General features: G+C 37.9%; 2 protein-coding genes across 2 annotated transcripts in view; both read left to right on the top strand.

Moving 5' to 3' along the window:
* enpp1 (ectonucleotide pyrophosphatase/phosphodiesterase 1) overlaps nucleotides 1-7,012 on the top strand; it is a 32,033-nt gene extending 25,021 nt beyond the window's left edge. The window contains exons 15-23 of the mRNA XM_033991135.2: nucleotides 364-451; nucleotides 632-816; nucleotides 1,560-1,599; nucleotides 1,682-1,842; nucleotides 2,788-2,914; nucleotides 3,622-3,696; nucleotides 5,144-5,276; nucleotides 5,645-5,789; nucleotides 6,352-7,012. Coding sequence (XP_033847026.1) covers nucleotides 364-451; nucleotides 632-816; nucleotides 1,560-1,599; nucleotides 1,682-1,842; nucleotides 2,788-2,914; nucleotides 3,622-3,696; nucleotides 5,144-5,276; nucleotides 5,645-5,789; nucleotides 6,352-6,504 — 1,107 coding nt within the window. The 3' untranslated portion in view covers nucleotides 6,505-7,012. The remainder of the gene's footprint in view (nucleotides 1-363; nucleotides 452-631; nucleotides 817-1,559; nucleotides 1,600-1,681; nucleotides 1,843-2,787; nucleotides 2,915-3,621; nucleotides 3,697-5,143; nucleotides 5,277-5,644; nucleotides 5,790-6,351) is intronic.
* A 2,087-nt stretch (nucleotides 7,013-9,099) lies between these two features.
* On the top strand, nucleotides 9,100-14,352 carry si:dkey-1j5.4 (leucine-rich repeat-containing protein 15). The gene is made up of 7 exons (XM_055232270.1): nucleotides 9,100-9,211; nucleotides 10,216-10,403; nucleotides 10,485-10,669; nucleotides 11,186-11,442; nucleotides 11,936-12,056; nucleotides 13,484-13,619; nucleotides 14,097-14,352. Exons 2-7 carry the CDS (start codon nucleotides 10,220-10,222, stop codon nucleotides 14,279-14,281), a joined length of 1,068 nt encoding a protein of 355 aa, XP_055088245.1. The 5' UTR covers nucleotides 9,100-9,211; nucleotides 10,216-10,219; the 3' UTR covers nucleotides 14,282-14,352.
* The last annotated feature ends 2,069 nt before the right edge of the window (nucleotides 14,353-16,421 follow it).

Below are 16,421 nucleotides of genomic sequence, written 5' to 3' on the forward strand. Positions count from 1 at the left end.
ATAATTAGCTTACATAGTCACAACATCCAGAAATTCATATTCATATATTCATATATTCACTTACAGCCTCAGTTGAACCGTACATGGCACAGTGTACAAGTTTATATATTGGGAATAGACCGTTTCCCATCCAAAAATATCAGCAACCACAATGTTATTTTGTAAATGGATGTGCAAAAAGGTCATTTCGGGATGTTTAAAAAGCAGTGAAAGTGCTGCTTTTAAACTTGATTTTGCACAACTTGTTTGGAAACTTATATTTAAAAAAAAAATACTACAAATGCCCAACCTGTTAAGCACAGTTCGCAGCTCAAGTGGTGAGTGCACTGATGTTTAAATATTAATGTTTGTCTGTTTCTTTAGGGTATTTTCATTGGCTATGGTCCAGGATTCAAACACAAGACTGTAGTCCCAACTTTTGAGAATATTGAAGTGTACAACCTCATGTGTGGTAAGTTCTTTCTTTATCCTACTGGCCTTTAACTTATTGTTTTAAAGACACCTAGTTCAAACTTTATACTCAATTTAATATTCTGTCAAAGTTCAAATTCATACTATGTTGCAAAGTGAAAGGTTTTAAATGCCATAAAGATGACTATAACTTTACTAATTTCTTTGTTACTGGCTACAGACCTCCTGGGGATCCGTCCTGCTCCTAACAATGGGACCCATGGGAGTCTGAACCACCTCCTGAAGAGGGCACCGTTCCAGCCGGTGCACCCTGCCCAGCTGTCACATGACACACCATGTGATGCATCTGATCCCACCCCCTCAGACGACCTCCAGTGCAACTGCAGCAATCAAACCCCAGAAATGGTATTTTTAAAAAAAACAAATTCCACCTTTTCTTATTTGTATACTATATCGTAAAATGTAATAATGTTATGTTAATTCACTTACTAAAAAACAAACTTCTTTAATACTAACATACTAAGATCTGAGTCTGGTCACCGGTGAATCTCCCTATTTTCAGATTATTGACCAGTGGATTAGCCAATAGGGGACACACATGGTCTGTCTGTCTCGGAAAAAATATAGGAAAAAAAATATCACACGGAGCTGAAAAAAACACTGCAGATTTTCTGCAGAATCAGTGACTAATCTGAGGTGAGGTCATTTGTAAATCACAGGCGAGCAATTCGTTTCACATGTGTTACTGAAAAAAAAAAATGAATCTGATGATGTTTGTCCGGGGCTGAGACACAATGAAGGGCGTGAGCACCAGACTGATATCAATCTGTTTAAAACATAGAGACAGAGATCAGTCTGGGTTTGCCAGGCAAATATTTATTTAAAGGTGGATTTTGTAATTTTCCGGTGGCGGGGAGCTTGCCTTTGCACATATCAGAGCTGTAATTTGTCCTGGTGTTGCCACCCGCTTGTCTCCTTGGAGATGAGTTTAATGTATAGGCATAGCAATAACAACAGGCTGGCCCTCTACTAGAAAAGTTACACGGTACACCTTTAAAATATATCCCCTGCTTATGGTAAATATTTTCCATCTATACACAACCAATCACACTTTTAATTTGACTAACATTTTGTTTTATTCTTCCCAGCACAAAGAGATGAACACACAACTTCTCAGCATAAACTCTGGTAAGAACCCTCTTTAGTTCCTCCCATACTTATCTGCTGGATTTGATATTTATAGCACAATTTTTGACTATGTCCTGTCCAGCCGCCAAAGCCCAGTTGCGGAGACAGCACCACCCCTTTGGCACTCCTCGTGTGGTCGAGTCTGACGTGTCCTTCTGCCTGCTCCATCAGAGGGACTTCCTGAGCGGGTACAGCCGGGATAGACTCATGCCTCTGTGGGTCTCTTACACCATACCTCCCCTGGTGAGTGAGGGCACCGGGGCTGAAGTTAAATAGTCTTAACTTTATTGTGTAAAAAGTGCAAAGTGGAAGTACTGGTTCATTCATTGTCACATATCATCACATGTCAAAGCTCACAGGCGAATCCGTTCAAAAGCCCATATAAAACCAATGAAATTTTTTGTTCCTCCCTGTTGAGGCTTCAGTCCTGGCTCTGTTTCAGTTCCTGGTCTGGTTTTGGTCCCTGGCAGGAGGCTGAGAAGGTTGTTAGTAACTATGTGAGCAGCTGTTACTTATCTGAGGACAACTGTACTAAGCCAAACACTGCAGCGCTTCACTGTAAATCAAGATCTGTCCGAAACTGGTCTTTCTAGTGTTAGATTTTCTCACCCTCAACTGATCCTGATTCTAGACTAATTTGTCCACACATGTGTTTATCCCAGCATCTATTTGCCTTAGGTTTGGTACACGATCTCAAAAGGAAGTTAGACAAAAGGTACGTCATGCGTTACAGTACATTGTATCTGGTTTTAGTCACTCCTGAAGTATTCAATCCAAATCCAGATGGTCTAAATGTGTTTATACATTTGTAAATTGAATTAGTTGCGACTGAAAGCATCTGCGACTCCAGTTTAGGCCGATAAACGTTAACCAGATAGAGTTGAAATACAGTACAGCTATTTTTATTTAGCTTTTTTGGCTACTTTACACAATTTTGGATCGTCTTGTGGAGAATTATTGCTTTCTTAAAATAACGCTGACACTTCCAGCCTCTTTATATGTAACTGTTTTCTATCTAACCCACAGACCTACAGTCAGTTCCCAAATGACAGTGCTGCCTTGACAGTGTTATAACAAATGTTTCAAATTTGTGGCATTTCTCTGTCCTCGCTGACCTAAGGCTTTCTTGCATAACACCGCAACACTCACTGACCTCTTCATCCCATTCATTTTCTCTCTTTTTCTTAGGTAAAAGTTGTCCCTCCGATGAGCCCATGTGTGCGCGCCGATGTCCGTATCGAACCATCCCGATCCCAGAAGTGCGGTCGCTATAGTGACGACCCCGGGCTCACCTTTGGGCTGCTGCATCCACCCTGTGAGTGTCACCCACGTGGGGCTCTGCTTTTGGGGATGCATGGGGTGTCCAATTCAAACTGACGTGACTCTAAAGACACGTTCCTACGGAGGGTCCTCGCTGTCCTTTATATTTAAATCACTGTATAGATTGTATAGCGCTCAGGTGAAGGTTGGACAAAGACAGGAATGTGTTGTTTAAGAGTTGTTATGGCACTGAAAAACCTGATACCTGAAACCTGAGGATACTTTCAAACGATATTGACCGAGTTTACAGACAGTGACACATACTGATAGGTTTATATTTAGACAGAATGTATTTAATTTGACCGTAGAGTCAGGGTTGTGCGTTTTCCGGTGCCACGTTTGGCCTATTTTTTACCAGATTAACCCCAAATAACCTTTAGGGAAGCATTTTGGACATATGCGATCCATTATAGTCATTAAAGTAAATTGACTATTAGGTTCACTTCCTATTGGGGCCCATGTGGGACAAACTTAGTGATTAACAGATTTACTTCATTCCTCCCAGTTACTACCACCGTTACTACTTCTTCTAATGTTATAGCGTAATGCCATGCTGTTGAACATTCTAGGCAAAGCAATAGCACATCCATGGAGACAAGCATGTATCAGAAAAGTTACACAGTGCAGCTTTAGTATGAATTTATGTCATGTAATGGAACTACTACATAGATTTGATTTTTTTCTTCCTTGTATTTGCCTCAGACCTGGAATCCCAAGGCGGTCTGACTGGATCGCTCCTCACTAGTAACATGGTCCCGATGTTTCCTGCTTTTCTGGGTGAGTCGTGATTGAAGTATTTCCCCAAAACTGCTAAGCACAACAATCATTGTACTCAGGAAGTGATTGTAGAGTTATTCATCTTGGGGAGGGACTTTGCCAGGAATAAGAAAACAGCTATAGGCTATAATTTAATTAGTGTTGAGACATAGGATCGTTGTTGGTTTGATTTTAACCCATTATTGTTAAAGTACATTTCAAATATCAACAAACATGAAGGTTAGTGTTCTTCAGAAATTGAGCTACACAGTATAATTGTCAGTGTCGTTGTAGCACAATCCTAGTTTGGACCTGCTGAGGAGTTTACTGTAAGATACTGGTTACATTCTAATCAAATAGTTAAATACATGACTGATAATCACTGACTGTTTATGGAATATGGAATGTAATTTTCAACACAAATTAATCGTAGTTTCATTTAGGCTACTTCTACTACTTCTGGTAATACATCAAGATCATTTTAAAGCTATTCAGAAAATATTCATAACATGTAATATTTATTATTTATGTCGTTTTTTTGGTTTTCAGTATCGATACTTGTTGAAATGAGTAGTTTCTTCTCTCATAGTAAATGGAGGCCTGTAACAGTTGTACAGTGATTTGATAAACTTTACACATTCAGTAGTAGCAGTACTAGTAGTAATAGTAGTAGTAATAGTAGTAGTTAGTAGTTATTTGAAGTTAAATCACAATATAACTAACATTAGATTCAAGTAGAATACTATAGAAACCAAGACTTGCCTTTTTATAAATACATTTACATTTATAACACTTGAAAAATCCTTTACTGTATCAAAGAATAAACTATAGTTCTTTTATCTCGCCAGTAAACATTCTTTATTGTGGGATTACAGTGATTATAACATGTATTTAAGATTGCGTCATGACCTGTTGCTTAATTTTACTTTGACTTTTAATTCTCGAGAGGTTGTGGCATTACTCAACAGATTCTCACTCATTCCTGTGCGTGCTACGAGGTTTCATGTTTTGTCAGGACTTGTTCATAGCTTTTGGGGATTTACTAAGGTACGGGTTTTAGAAATAAATAAATTACATGGCATTGTCTAGAGCAAACGCAACAGGTTTGCACTTGATCGGTGTGGGCTTGAATCAGTGAAGATATGCTGCCCTCTAGTGGTCATTAAGATAGTGCGCCATCGTTTCTGACCAACCAGGTTCTCTAAATGCTACTCAATATGTTATTTTTTAGTTATTCAAATCAAACCTGGGACCTTAGTTATTTTTTTAACTTTCAACTGAAATTTGTTATGCTTATTTTTTTTTGGGGGGGAATCATTCTTTTTTTGTTTTGTCAAAGTCTTAGACCTGTTTTTAGCATTTTTTGTGATGTATTCCGTCTTTAGTAGCCTCTATCTACCGTAGTTTAAAGATTGGGGATTAAATTCAACTTAATCTATTTACATTACACATGCGTTTATCTTTTCAGCCATTTGGGACCACTTCCATACCACCCTGCTCCCTAAATATTCCCAGCAGCTCAACGGAGTCAACGTCATCAGCGGGCCTATATTCGACGAAGACTACGACGGAAATGTGGATAAGCCAAAACCAACTGTAGAGTAAGCCACATTTGCGCTTTTTTATGCAAGAATTGGTTTGTAGAGACATACATATGGTTATCCATGAGAAAACTGTGCTTCATTGCTCCTGTCACATAAATAAATAGAATAAACACATTTATAAATCAAATAATTCAGCTTGTAAAAAAAAAAAAAAAATAATCTATAGTTTGGGGTTTTATTTGTTTTTTTTTTACAATTATATTTCTGATTTATTTGATTAACCACAAACAGTTGACATCCCTAATGGTGTAAAGCCAAATGTTTGTTGAAATTGTTAATCTTATGAATCAGAGCTCTGGATTAACAACACATTTTTCATTTCCAGACAGCCAGATTTTAATTCTTAGACTGTTTTTCTTTTTAAGTTCACAGGCACCGACGCCAACACACTTTTTCCTGATCCTAACGAGTTGTGGGAACTCCAGTCTGAGTCCAGGCTCCTGCTCTGGTCCGCTCAAAGTCCAGTCCTTCATCCTGCCCCATAGACCCGACTACAGGGAAAACTGTGCCGTGAGTATACAGTACTGCATGACATTAGTTGCATGATTAATTACTTACACTTATAACTTACATTACTTAGAAAAAAGAAAAAGAAAAGTACTCAAATATATCTTAGTATTATGTTATAAATGTGATGCATCTCAAAATAATCTTAAAACACAAAACATCCATCCATCCACTTTGTTCCGCTTATCCGGGGTCCGCGGGGTCAGCAGTCCAAGCAGGGACTCCCAGACTTCCCTCACCCCAGACACGTCCTCCAGCTCCTCCGGTGGGACCCCATGCCGTTCCCAGGCCAGCCGAGAGACATAGTCCCTCCAGCGTGTCCATAATTATTCAAAATTGTAGAAATAAGGGTTTAAAGACACAGATGTGCGGAACGTAAAGGTGTATTATTTTGTATTATTTAGAAGGAATAGTATAGAAAAGTATAGTCATTTTTAGCTGTAAGTATATTTTCAAAAGTAAAAGTAAATCACATTTCTGGAAACTAGTAAATAATAAACATACATGTGATCCTTAGTCCAGTTTATTTACAGGACTTTTTGTCTTCTTTCCCTTGTCTTTACAGTCGGGTCAGGTGGAGGATTGGGCGGAGCGGTGGATGAAGTTCCACACGGCCAGAGTCCGAGATATCGAGCTTCTAACAGGACTGAGTTTTTACCACGACAGGATATCAGTGGATGAGACGCTACGGCTCAAAACATTTCTACAGACTGCATAAGCTAACAGCGATAGGAAAACACACGACAGAGACATTCAACCAGCTGTAATCCAAAGAAGCCATGTTGGTGTTTATTTCTTATGGATATTTGTGGACGATAACAGGGGATTTTTCAAATAATAGTCAGGAGTTCAGTTAAGATGTAATATGATTTGTTAAACAGCCAGCAGGGGGCAGTGTTTTGCAAAAAAAATCAGTTTCTATGAGGGAAAAACAGAATGAAAGATTGTGTTAATTTCTGTAATGTAGTTTTTGACAGTATTCATGTGAGCCAGGTGCAAACTATAAAACTAAACCAGGGATAAACTTGATGGAAAACATATCTATTCAGGACTAAACAAGAATCAGGTCTCCTTTTTTTAGTTATAAAAATCTAACTATTATTTTCTGCAACATCCGTCCAGGTTTTAAACGTAAATGTAAAAAAAGGCTAAAGCCATTCAGTGTTTTGTGAGATTGTGGTGGCAAAAATATGGAAACCAAAGACACAACTGAACGATTACAGAGAGTATTACTTAACTTTTTTTTTTTTTTTTTTTTTTTTTTTTTTTTTTTTTTTTTTTTTTTGCAGTTGGGTCAATTTTAGAATCTGATTTTAGAGACATGTTTTGAATTATTGAATGCCTTGTTTTCCTTCAAAATAATTCATTGTATAGCAACATAAAAAATCAGAGGAGCATAGATGCATTCTGAAGATTGACCACAAGATGTCACCATTCCTTGTATGTGGTTGGTCCCTTATATTTTTCTCTTTGTTGAGTTTAAGACATTGCTGCAAAAGCTCATTCCATTCTGCTGTAGTAGGGCATCCCTTACACTCCTCATAGTGGGTTTTATGGGTTGCATTCAGGAATAATGTGTTATGTGAGATTGAGAGCAGGCTACAGGAGCAGGGAGGAATCTGTAAATGACATAGATTAAATACCTCTAATGTAATATCTCTCTTTAATTGCGAAACACGTAAAACATATCAGTATATCTAATGTTATTCAGATAAATAATTAACATAAAGCTAATTATTATGTGCATTATGAATGTGACTATAATTAAAATGCCTGACCGATTGATACTGCTGCCTGCTCTCCATCTCAGATTTTATCATCAAATTCTGACCAGCACATTCCACGAATATCTACAGACAAAGTCCATCCGCAACACTGCCTCATGTATGAAATGACTTTTTTATTGTTTGTGTCAAATCTTTGCAGTGTGTTGATAATAATGTGCTTTATGTGTAAAACGCCACTGTGTATGTTTATAACCTGTACATTTCTGGGCATTTCTTCGATGTGATTGTGTAAAAGTAGCCATTTTATGACTATAATGATTCATTTTGATACGACAGATATGTGCAGTAGCAGATTGTTGTCATTCACATTTTTACAGATTGTCAGAAATGGCAGCTATGAACATAAACTTTTTACTACAAAACTTTTCTTGTTTTTTTTTTGTTTTTTTTTACTGATTTACACTTAACATTTCATGAAATAATATGAATCAGTGCTGTTTCTATTTTTTTAAGAGAAACTACATGTTTGCATTTAACAGTGGCATGGAGGTTAGGTTTCAGCCTCACAGCAAGAACTTCCTTTTTTTTTTTTTTTTTATTTGATTTGATTTTTATTTTAAGTTGTCCTTTTTTATTTATTTATTTATTTTTTTTATTTTATTTATGAAAAAAACAACAACAACAACAGCATTACAGCAAGAAGGTCCCGGATTTTTTTAAATTATTATTAATTAATTGTTGTTGTTTTTTATTTATTATTATTGTTAATAATAATAATAATAATAATAATAATATTTATTTTTTTATTAAAAAAACAGTACAGTACAAAACATAACAGGACTTGAAAAGAGATAGACACATGCACAGAAAAAAAAAGAAACAGACAATAAAATGATAGATCTAGTACAAAGCATAGGACAAGAAACAGAAATAAAAGAATCATCAGAGCTTGGGATGGGTTGAGGGGGCGGGCTGAGGGGGTGGGTTGAGGTGGCGGGCTGAGGGCTTACAATGAGCTAACGTTTTATTATCGAGCAGGTAAAATTAATGAATGAGTGAGTATAGTTATCAAGTTACAACTAGTTTTGTCATTCAGTTTCAGGGTTGAGTCTCCATTCTTTCCCCCCCCCCCCCCCTTTTCCTTTTTACCTTATTATTTTCCTTCCTTCTCTTTCTTCCTTTTGTCCTCTTTTTCTTAACTACATGGTTGCATTTAACAGTGGCATAGTGGTTAGGCTCCAACCTCACAACAAGAAGGTCCCAGGTTTGATTTCTATTTGGAGTTTGTGTTTGAATAGGTTTTCTCTGGGCAGTTTCCCATATACCACTAGAAAAATATGGTAAACAGGTTTCTGCTCCATTGATGGGGTAACGTGTGGTGTAAGTCCAGTTATCAGGTTGCAGCAGAACACTGAATGCACTGTTGGCTGCTGGAATAAAAAGTGGATAAAAGACGTTACATTTCTATGGGGCATGTGAGACGGCTGGAGTCGGAGCCCTGTGAATTTCACACTTAGTTTTGATGTCTGCAGAGGCGGACCTGTATCACTACATGGATACACACTACTGAATCTAAGACATCTCTGCAGAGTTCGATTAAGGTAGAAGTCCATGTGCTGCCTGTAAACAAACGTCTCACAGGAGGAGGTAGAGGTATGCAATAAACTGGATTTCCATTGAGGCGTTTTTACCGTTATGGTAAGTTACATCTTTATATTTCTTAAATTCTGAGAGTGACAGAAATATAGACTGATACACTGCATAAACTCAACTCACAACTTAAATTTAAAATCCAAATCCAATGTGCGATACTTAGACCATCATCAAACTAAATATTACATAAGTTACTAAATTATGAATAGCAAACGGAGAGTTCATTTGCCAAAACAGTGACTTTTTAAGAAGGTTTTTGCAGTTTACTCCTTGTATGGTTTTAAAAAAGAAAATGTGTTTTAATGCTACTTGAATATTCCATCCCTCCTTGATCAAATCCACTGTACATTATTGTCACTGATAAGAAGAAAAAGAACAAATACAGTTGCCATTTATTTTTATTTTTTTTATTTTTTTATTTTTTTTACTGGAGATATCTGTTTTAGTTTTTTAGTTTTTTAGTTTTTTTAGTTTTTTTCAAATGAACTTTTCAAGGATATATTACAAATTTAAATTATTATTATTATTATTGACATGATTAGAACATTTTTAAAAGTGCACTATGTAACTTTTTTGTTGGGGAGTGTGTCAACTGCTTGTTTCTTTCCATATATTTTAATTTTTCCTCTAATGTTCCAAAGTGTGGCATTAAACTTATACATCCCGCACTGATTCAGCTGCATACCTTAAAAAACATGAGGTAGGGTGAGTGCAGTTGCCTCTCCACAAATATGACCTGTAACTTGGCCTGCTGGTGTCTCTATGGTGATATGTTTAATGTTAATACTGTGGAATATTTCAGGTAAAGCAAATGTATTTCCATGAAGACATACCCCCCACTATAAAAGTCACTTTTAAGTTTTTGTGGTAAGAGAATAATAAATGCGTTGGGTTTTTTTCATTCGCCTTTGAGTGTATGTAAACCGTGGTGGTGAATATTTTATTAAACTGTGCATTATGATAAATAAAACTAAAAGTAAAGAGGAAAATGGACAAAGGGAGGCGCTTACTGTGTGTGACCCGACTGAGCCCTCTCTCCTTTGCCTCAGAAACATGCGGCTCTTCCTCCATGTGATACTGGGGCTGCTGTGGCTGACACCGTCTGCAGGGGCCTGTCCCGACTCCTGTAAATGCTCCAGGAAGTCTGGTCCCGAAAGGTCCGAGGTCAACTGTCACAAAAGAGGCCTCCTCACTTTCCCCTCCAACCTGCCCCCCGATACCTGGAACCTCAAACTGGGTGAGTGACAGCGACAAGAAATATGCTTGGAGAATGTACCTTGTGAAAATGCTGGACTGTGCTCTAAACTTGTGTGCTTAGGTGAGAATGGCATCACAGACCTGAAGGCTGCTCTTCTGAAAACAGTTCCCAAAATTGAAAGTTTAAATTTGGAGCGAAATGCCATCAAATTCATCCATCCTCAGGCTTTCACTGGCGCAAAGCAACTGATGCTGTTAAAACTGTACGGCAACCACATCAGCACACTCCCCCCGCGAGCACTCCAGGTAACAGCTCATGGAGAACAATTATGGTTCCTGAAAACAATCATTTATTTTAGTTTGTTTGGGATTACGTCTTCATTATCTTGTATCTAAACTTAACTCATAACAGCATTTTAGATGAAAATGTAGAAAAAAAGGGAATAATCTTTCACAAAAGATCAAATAAAACCAGATTTGATGTCTCTCTATCCGTAAAGGCGCACTATGTAATTTTTCTGGTGGTGGTAACCATGGAGACGTTGTTGCATTACCTGTAATATGGCATAATCACGTGTGTTGCTCAAAAATGCTGCGTAAAACATCAATTTTTAATGTGAGCAGGGTCGCGTCTTCACAGATCTGACCTGTAACTTGGTCTAATAGCATCATCTGCTGGTTTCCATGGAGATAGCTAAGTGTAATGTCATATTGTGGAGCATACCAGACAAAGCAATATCATATCTGTGGAGGAAAGCTGTTGAAAAGTTACATAGTGCACATTTAAACCACTGAATAAACGACTGAATACTTTTGTGTCAGGAACTGCGTAACCTTCGCTTCCTGATGTTGGGCCAGAACGAGATCGGGGCACTGAGGCCGGACATGTTCGTGGGGCTGAGAAACCTGTCAGAGCTGGACCTCCCTCTGAACGGGCTCTCAAAGCTGACGCCAAACGCCTTCAAACCACTCATCGTGCTCAAAGTCCTGGATCTGTCCATGAACCGAATCACCACCATCTCTCCAAAGGCCTTCACTGGACTCAGGCAGCTGCTCTTCCTCAACCTGGACAATAACAGGTACAGAGGTGGATCGGATCATGCTCAAACAATAATCTGTATTCTAGTTTTTAAAAAAGTACACCTATCCGCTTTCCTTACCAAAAACATCAACACCAGAGGGAGTTTGAGTTGGCAGCAAGTTCTTTTATGAAATTTCCTTTCAAAAATAACCATGTTGTTGCAGTTGGAACTGGTTTACCGTAGTTGCTGTGTTGTGGTACAATAGTAAGAGTAAAAAGCAAAACAAATACAAAATATTTCAGTTTTTAAAATGTGTCACTTTCTGTCTATTAATTACAGTGTGTGGACTGGGATAAAATTGAAAAAAAAAGCAAAAAAAAACCCAAACATGCAAACACAAAGCGTATACTGGTAGTCGTCAGCAGTTCTTCTGGCTCTCATGTGTTTTTGCAGATGAATTATAAATGACAACATCCATTCAGTGTCTAATAAAGTAACAGTTCTTCAGTTGTCTTTCCGATTTCTCTCTCTTTTTTTTTGACCCCTGTAGCATTAAGACTCTTCCTGCTGGAGTGTTCAAACCTCTGCGCGCTCTGGAGATGCTGGTCTTGGACAATAACCTCCTGACCACACTGGAGACCACAGTTTTGGATGGACTCGTCAATCTCCAGGTCGATAACACACTCAATGACCTTCTGACGTTTATAAATATTGACAATAATGCAGGAAGTTACACAGCGCAATGACCGAAACCCCAGTGGTATCTCAAAGCTACGATAATATAGTGCCTTGCTCCTGCTTACTCATTTTGGTGATGTTATAATGTTGTTACCTGCTCAAAAACAGATCTGGAATTGTGTTTTGTTTTATTCACACATGTTTCAGTAATCCTTTATTTAGTCTTTTGTTAGTCTGTTTACATCTCTAAAACTCAAAATGCTCTGTTCCACCTTGTGATGTCTGTGTAATCCCTCAGTCGTCCAGATCTGATCCACAGCAAAAGACAAAATTAAATCTGTCAACAGGACAAATCGTTGCAGGAGTGAAGACGTTTCGCTGCTCATCCAAGCCGCTTCTTCAGTTCTGGTCAGATTATTGCTGGTGGACACTGCCTTATATCTGTCTGAAGAGAGGAGCTAATTACACTGAAACTATAAACAGCTTTTGTCTCCAGTTTCAGCCTTAACAGCTCTATTCAACCTGTAATGGCCGCCTATTGTTCTCATTGTTTTTGTTTGCTAAGGGTCTGAGTATACAGTTGTAGATTAGTAACAGATTATGTCTCAGGCCCCCACTCCCGTTTAAGAAAGGATTGTCTTTCCTAACAAAAACAGCTTCTTTAACTTCCCTCTCTTTATCTGACTAAGATCTCCATAAGAGGATGTACCAACACCAGCGTGAGAGCTCCTCTGGACAGCAGTCTGCAGTGCATCTCCATCTTAAAGACACTAACTACTCCTTTGAAAACAGTGAAGTTCAGATGTTATCCTTGCATGAAATCGTGCATGGATTTTAAAAAAACACAGTGAATCACTTCCTGTATTACCACATGACATCAGAAAATGGAACAGAGTGTTTTCTATTTGAGAGAAGAACTCAGCCTAAATATTGTGTGTTAAACAAAAAACTCTGGCTATCTTTTTGATGAGGAAACAACATTATAACATAGATCAGAACATAACTTAATATGAGCCCAAATGCTGTTAGATTTCATAGATTTTCATTTTGCCTTCTTCTATAACACATTCAGTCCCAGAAGCCATTTTTTGGATGTAATTGTATTCTTCATCACCCTAACCTTGAATTGTTCCAATATAATGCAAGCATATTTTAACATTTATGTATAGCTTAAAGTCAAAAGTGAATCACTCAGTACAAATTATACAACTACCGACTTGTTTAAACATTAATTGGACACACACTTTAAAAAAAGACCTGATCCAGTGGTCAGTAAGCAAAGAATATAATGTCAACACTGAGGACACGTGTAAAAATGTCAGATATAAAGAAAACATAAATAAGACTGGCACTTAGAATAAGAATTTGACCCATGTTTAATCGGATCTCACTGTGTCCCTAAAGTACTGCGTTGTTCCAGGAGCTGTACTTGAGGAACAATGAGCTGGAGAGTCTTCCTCCGGGCATATTCAGGGGCACAACTCTGCTCTCTCAGCTGGCCCTCAGCGGGAACAAACTCAAGAGTCTGGATGGGAATCTCTTTGCCCCCGTGACAGGTAGGGATAGGACTACTGCAAATCATGTGTGAGGCTCTTTGGAGCTGCGTCAACTTTATATTTCTTTGAAGGTTAGGGTTTTAGTGGCTTTTTTCCAAAGAACATCACTAGCTGCGGAGTCCTAACATGTCCTGGATTTTTTATAACTATTGATCAGCATCCAAAACATGATTGAAATGAGTTAAGTGATAAAAACAGATACCCCAATTTGTAACAGTATTCAAAGTTGTTCAATGTTTGTTTTTTTTGTTTGTTTGTTTTTTAAGTGAAACTGAAAGTTAAGTGGATTTTATCAAAAAGGGATGACTTTTATTGCATTTAAATATATTTGATGATTGAAAAAACTAAGATGCAACTCATTATTTTCAAGCCTGATATGATTTTAAACTTAATTGAGCTCTTAAAATATGAATACAGTTTGCTTAACATCCCTATATTCTAACATTTAATCTCTAACCCTCTGTTCACTGTGTGCAGGCATGAAGAAGCTCCACCTCCACGACAACCCGTGGCACTGTGACTGTAACATCCGCTCCCTGGTGCAGTATTTGAGCCAAACCCAGAGCTCTGTGTCCCCCTCTCTGCGCTGTGTGAGTCCTCAGCAGCTCCATGGAAAGACCATGAGCAGTCTGAAAGAGGATCAGACCGTTTGTCCTGCCTGAAAATAAACAACTCCACAAAGTATGACTCTTTTACATTTACGCGGCAATGTTTTGTGCTTATACTCGCAAGATTACACAAAACAGACATCATTAATAAAACTAGAATCAAAACTAGATTCTCATTTGCATATGTTGGTATATTTCTACAGTGCACAGAATGGCACATTTCCTGAACAATTGTAGAATAATCTTAATCTATATAAGACCACATGGTGTTAGAGATACTAGGTAAGTTCAAACATACAGTACATAGTATAAGATTAACATGTGGTATTATTTTCACTTGTATATCGCTTGTGAATTTCAAAATAAATGACTATGATTGTCTTTATTAGTTGTGGTTGATTAATCAGAAAAAACTCCAAATGCATATCCCGTCTGATCCCTGTGTCTTGCCTAAGGACAGTTTCCCACACAGTCACACCTGATAATCCCAGGGGTGAACTCAGGAAAAGTCTGTGCTGGTGAATCATGGGTCTTGTGAAAAAGGCACCAGCAGGAAAATGAATGAAATTACATGGACGGAAAATGAGTCAAATCGCATGGTAACACCGAAGCTCATGTAAGAGTCAAATTACCAAATATAAGGGATGCTTTTACACAGAAACATGTACACAGACTATATGTAAAGATTGAAAATATCACACGTTAAAATCATGTTTCCTGCAGCACATTTGTTGAAGTGTGTGTGTAAAATCCTAAGGCATGTGCTGCTGAGCGGGTGGTTACGCTGAATGACAGTGAGTCTCTGTGTGAGCGCCAGCAGCAGAACAGTGTTAAAGCACACTTACACTCATGCTTACTCATGCCCGCTCCATCACCGCCGACACTCAACAGTTCACAGTGATAAGACATGTTTTTGTAGATCGAAACCTTCATAGAGTCTGCTGAAATATCTGTCAAAACAAAACCAAGACAAAAAAAAAAGGGGTGAAAGGGGAAGTTAAAACGTACAGGTCAAAAATGTGTAATGTCTAAACAGCGTTGAACAGGTTTGTAAGGGCCATTCAAGTCGTTCTTTGACACTTTGACAGGGATCACATTCACAGCAAACAGGTTTTAGTGTTTGGCAGAGGAGGATAAATCACACTTGAACGTCAACACCAAGCAACTACCAGAGGTCACACTAGTTTATTTGCTGTGATGATGATGAAGAGTGACAGAAACAGGCCTAAAATGTGTGCCCATGCGCTCCACGTGCATAAAAATAATTAGTGTTGTGTTGGTTTTGCGAGGTTTAGTATTATGATACAAATCCCTATATATTTGTTTAATAAAATACATTTTGTTGGCTGCGGTTTAGTACCAGAGTAATACGCTTATCCCTTAATCCACTTGCAGTTTAATACGTTCTTAGTCTTATTTTGAAGCAGCAGATATTTGTCAAATGAAATCTGGACAAGGCAATAAAGCAACACTATCTTTTTTATTTATTTATTTTTTATACAATTTTTTTTATACATTTTTAATATGATCACTTACAATATGCATTATTTTATTTTTTTTTTGCTATAGGAAAAAAAAAACAAAAAAAACCCAGCTATGTATCCTGATATATTTATTGCATTAATCGTGATAATTGTAGGAATTCATAAACAAATATAACATATAAACATTTACTCAAGCTAAACCTCTCCAACACTACAGTCCTAAGTCATTATAATGCATTTAAAATGTAAAAAAACGCTCCTATTCTCGACAAAAATCGCAGCTTTCTGATTATCTCGCTATTGCCTTGGAAACTAATTCATCATAGGTCGGCCTGATTAATTCCAGTAGCGGCGTCCGGGCGGTGATAACGGAGAGGAAGAGGAGGAGCGTTATCTTCTGAAGCTCCAGGCGCAGTGACACACCAGCCCTTAGAACAGTGTGTACAGTGGAGCAGATGGGACAAAGCTCTCTTCTTGAAAGCTATGTCCTTGAATGTCTCCTTCCTGCTGTGCTAATTTCACTTTCGGGAGCAGTTAAATTGAAGAGGTGAAGGTAGTTAAAAGTAGTCTGGCAGCCGGACTGGGGCTTTCTGTACAGAGGTTCTCACAGCATTGTGTTGTTAATAACTGTGCTGCTCAGTGGAATTTGTGTTTGTTTTTTGTTTGTTTTTAAGGCAAGGCAGGTTTATTTGTATAGCATAATTCGTACA

The sequence above is a fragment of the Periophthalmus magnuspinnatus genome, chromosome 24 (genome assembly GCF_009829125.3).
Source record: "Periophthalmus magnuspinnatus isolate fPerMag1 chromosome 24, fPerMag1.2.pri, whole genome shotgun sequence".
Lineage (NCBI taxonomy): Eukaryota > Metazoa > Chordata > Actinopteri > Gobiiformes > Gobiidae > Periophthalmus > Periophthalmus magnuspinnatus.